We start from the raw sequence: 3496 nt of genomic DNA, 5'->3' as shown, positions 1-3496 counted from the left end.
TCAAGGCGCATGCAATAACACGAACACCGTTTACGGGATAATGCTAGTGGAAAAGTGTATAACGTTGTATACGAGTGGCTGTTTGTATAACACTTTTATAGAAAAAGGCTGGAAAAGAAAAACTTTTAATATGTGAAGCATGTTTGAATCCTATGATTAGAGAGGTTTTTTTCATCGCCCTATATTTCTATTTAAATCTTTTTTTACTAGCCGCGCGGCTTTTTTTTTTTTTTTTAATGAACAAAGTCAGCTCTTCTTTAGCCAGGCGGTGGCGCGTCTTTCTCTCGCGCTGGGTCGTAGCGCTTGACGACTAGGCGGAGGGAGCAAGCACCGAGACTCCACCTCAGGGCGATTCCGCCCTCCATTGCGAAGTCCCCCTCCCCGCCCCCAATTTCCCCAGCCCCACCCCTCCCAAGCCAGCTGGTCGCAGGGCCCGCCCCTCCCCCACCACTCCCGGGCCCCGCTGACTGCGGGTGCGCGGGAGGGGGAGCAGGGCCGCCCAAGTCTTGCTGACACGTGGGGAGGGAGGAAGCGTCGGAGGATGAGTGGTTGGGTGTGTGGGTGGGTGTGTCCGTTAGTGGGAGAATCCAATCGTGGCCACCTCAGAGTCTCCATAGTCCTGTGCTGCTAATCCGGCCGGGGAAGTACGAAGCTCTCCCCATGCCCCAGATCCCCTCCTAAGCAAACACCCAGCGCAGACACAAGAAGGCTCCGGCCGCGGCCCTGCGCTGCCCGTGACGGCCCGCGCTGCGCCACCTCCTCGCTTGTCCCCCCCGCCCCGGCGCGGTGGTAGGGCCCGGAGGCAACGTCACCCATTGTTTACAAATCAACCCGAGCCGGTAGGATTCCGGCTCCCGCGACTGCTGGCGCGCGGCGAGAGTGCCTGGCGGGCTCCGGCTTCCGCGTCCGCCCCGGCTCCGGCTTCGGCCTCAGCACCGCGCCCGGCTCCGCCGCGGCCCACCGAGCCCCGGGGGCAGCCGAGCCGCCGGCGACTCCCGCAGAGCTCCGGGTGCCCGCGCGGGGGGGCCATGCCGTGCCGGAGGGAGGAGGAAGAGGAAGCCGGCGAGGAAGAGGAGGAAGAGGAGGAGGAGGAGGACAGCTTCCTCCTACTGGAACAGTCGGTGACTCTGGGCGGCTCGGGCGAGGTGGACCGGCTGGTGGCCCAGATCGGCGAGACGCTGCAGCTGGACGCGGCGCAGGACCGCCCTGCCTCCCCGTGCGCGCCCCCGGGGCCGCCACTGCAGCCCCCGCGACCCCCGGCGGTGGTGCGGGCGGACAAGGCCCGAGCCCCGGCTCTGCCGTTGCTTCTGCCGCCCGCCTCGGCCGAGACTGGGGGTCCGGCGCCCCCGGGGGCCCTGCGCTGCGCCCTCGGGGACCGTGGCCGGGTGCGGGGCCGGGCTGCGCCCTACTTCGTGGCCGAGCTCGCCGCAAGCCCCAGCTCACTGCCCGGGCCGTGCCGGCGAGGATGGCTGCGGGGCGCTGTCGCCTCCCGCCGCCTGCAACAGCGACGATGGCCCCCAGCCGGGGCGCGCGCCAACGACGACGACCCGCACAGGCTCCTGCAGCAGCTGGTGCTCTCGGGGAACCTCATCAAGGAGGCCGTGCGGAGGCTCCAGCGAGCCGTCGCCGCGGTGGCAGCCACGGGCCCCGCGGCACCCCCCGGACCCGGGGGCAGCCGCAGCCGACCGGACCCTGTCGCCCTTCAGCCCTCCGGCGCCTTGCACTGACCCAGGGCCCCTGGAGGAGGAAGAAGCCGCTGCGGGGACCCAACGGCGTCCTGTGCTTTCCCCAACCTTGAGCTGAAGCCGCCGTTGCCGTCCTGGGAGCGACCGCCTAGGCTGCAAGGAGGCTAGTGGGGAGAGACCTCAAGCCGAGAAGTTACCCGCCCCGGCGAGGCTGTCGGCGAAAACTTGAGCGTGGAGAAATGCACGGGCCAGGGCGCGTACGTGTCGCGTGAGAATTTCCCCGGCCACCTCGGGGACAGGAACCTGGGGTAAAACTGGGAGAACTATGGCAGCTATTTGCATCAACTTGTACCTGACTTAACCCTTGGGGGTGTCGTGTGCTTGGATTGTTTAAAGATACGGCTCCAAGGGGCGAGAATCGCGAGGGCTTTGTAAGAATACTTGAAAACTGATGACACGAATACATTTTATTTTCCGGTGGAGGAACTTAGTGAAAATGGTGCTACAATTGCTGTGCAAAGAAATTCCGGAGGGAAGAAGAATGTAAAAGCGTGGTGGTGGGTGTGTTGGCATCGCCCGCCCCCTTTCTCCCATCACATCGGTGACTGGTCGAGGTGGGAGATGTGAGCTCCAGTTGTCGGGGGTAGGGAGGTGGAGAATTTTGAAGGTGGGTCGAGGTGGATGTGGACTTTTAAATGACTTGACCTTGCCACCTGTGTTTCAAGGTCACGGTGTGCTTGGACCGAAGGTTGTGGGCTTCCTGGGAGAGCTAACTGACCGCTGTGTCTTTTTTCTCTTGCTCCAAGAAGAGCCCTGTCTGTGCTTCGCCACCTCCTAGCGTCTCCAGAGGACACACAGGTGGAGAGGGCTGTGCGAGGAGAGTTATTTTTTTTTCTCTGTTCTCTCCTTCTGTCCAGGGCTCCTCCTCCTCCCGTGAGGCCACTCTTGGCCGTGCCATGAGCTTTCTCAGAAACAGGCATAAACAATGTCTTATGTCTCTTTCCTGTCCTCCCGGCTGGCCTTTCTTATTCCACCCTTTCTGATGTCTTCACTGCATGGATGAGACCCCGGCTGTTTTTCTGCTCTGTTCTGGCCCTCTGTGGAGCCATAGGCCTGAGCTTCCGTGGGTCTTCACCCCTCAGTTTCCTTCTGCCACCAGCTCTTTGTGAGTGACCGAAACCGTTTTTTAAATGGGACTCTCCAAGAGGAGAAACCGCAGGCTTTACCCGTATGAAACTTGACGGTGCTTTAAGTAAGGTGCCACCCCCAAACTGTAAAGGAGCTAAACTAATTTTTTAAAAAGATTCAATGGCTTGTTCATCCTCCAGATGTAGCTATTGACGTACACTTCGCACCGGAGTGTCTGAAATTGTGGTGGTCCTGATTTATAGGATTTCTTAATTAAAGTGTCTGCTGAATAAATTTGGTTTTTGTTTTGGAGCATGCTTTGGCTTTTTGGTGGAAGGTGGGGGAAAAAGCACAGAGGGGACACCTTTCATAATGAAGTCGTGATGGAGAGGGGACTTTGGGGTCGAGGTGTGAGATGGAGACCGGTGGAGTTGCAGTCGATGAGTGCTTCTGGGTCGATGTTCCACAAGATCAGAAAATTCAGTCCAGGTTTTTAAAAACATGTTAGGTGGGCTTTCACGCCCTTTGTGGAATAAGAACATAGTCCAGAAACTTTCTAGGCTGGAGGGCAGAGGCCAAGCGATTTGCTGTATCTGGAGGAGGGTGGAGGGAGGTGAATTTTCTGATTTTTTTGTGTCTGAAGAATGGTGACAGAGCCTGCCTATTTTCTCCTTTGAGACTGA

At 59.4% G+C, this 3496-nt stretch overlaps 1 protein-coding gene across 1 annotated transcript; it reads left to right on the top strand.

Annotated features, from left to right (window-relative positions):
- Positions 1-850: 850 nt before the first annotated feature.
- FRAT2 (FRAT regulator of WNT signaling pathway 2) lies at positions 851-3208 on the top strand. Its single transcript, XM_029244636.1, has one exon. It carries the CDS (start codon positions 1029-1031, stop codon positions 1725-1727), a length of 699 nt encoding a protein of 232 aa, XP_029100469.1. The 5' UTR covers positions 851-1028; the 3' UTR covers positions 1728-3208.
- The last annotated feature ends 288 nt before the right edge of the window (positions 3209-3496 follow it).

This window comes from Monodon monoceros, unplaced genomic scaffold, assembly GCF_005190385.1.
Source record: "Monodon monoceros isolate NGI ecotype Baffin Bay Population unplaced genomic scaffold, NGI_Narwhal_1 Super_Scaffold_4, whole genome shotgun sequence".
Lineage (NCBI taxonomy): Eukaryota > Metazoa > Chordata > Mammalia > Artiodactyla > Monodontidae > Monodon > Monodon monoceros.
Note: the sequence above shows the minus strand (reverse complement) of the source record. Positions and strands in the feature narration are given on the sequence as shown.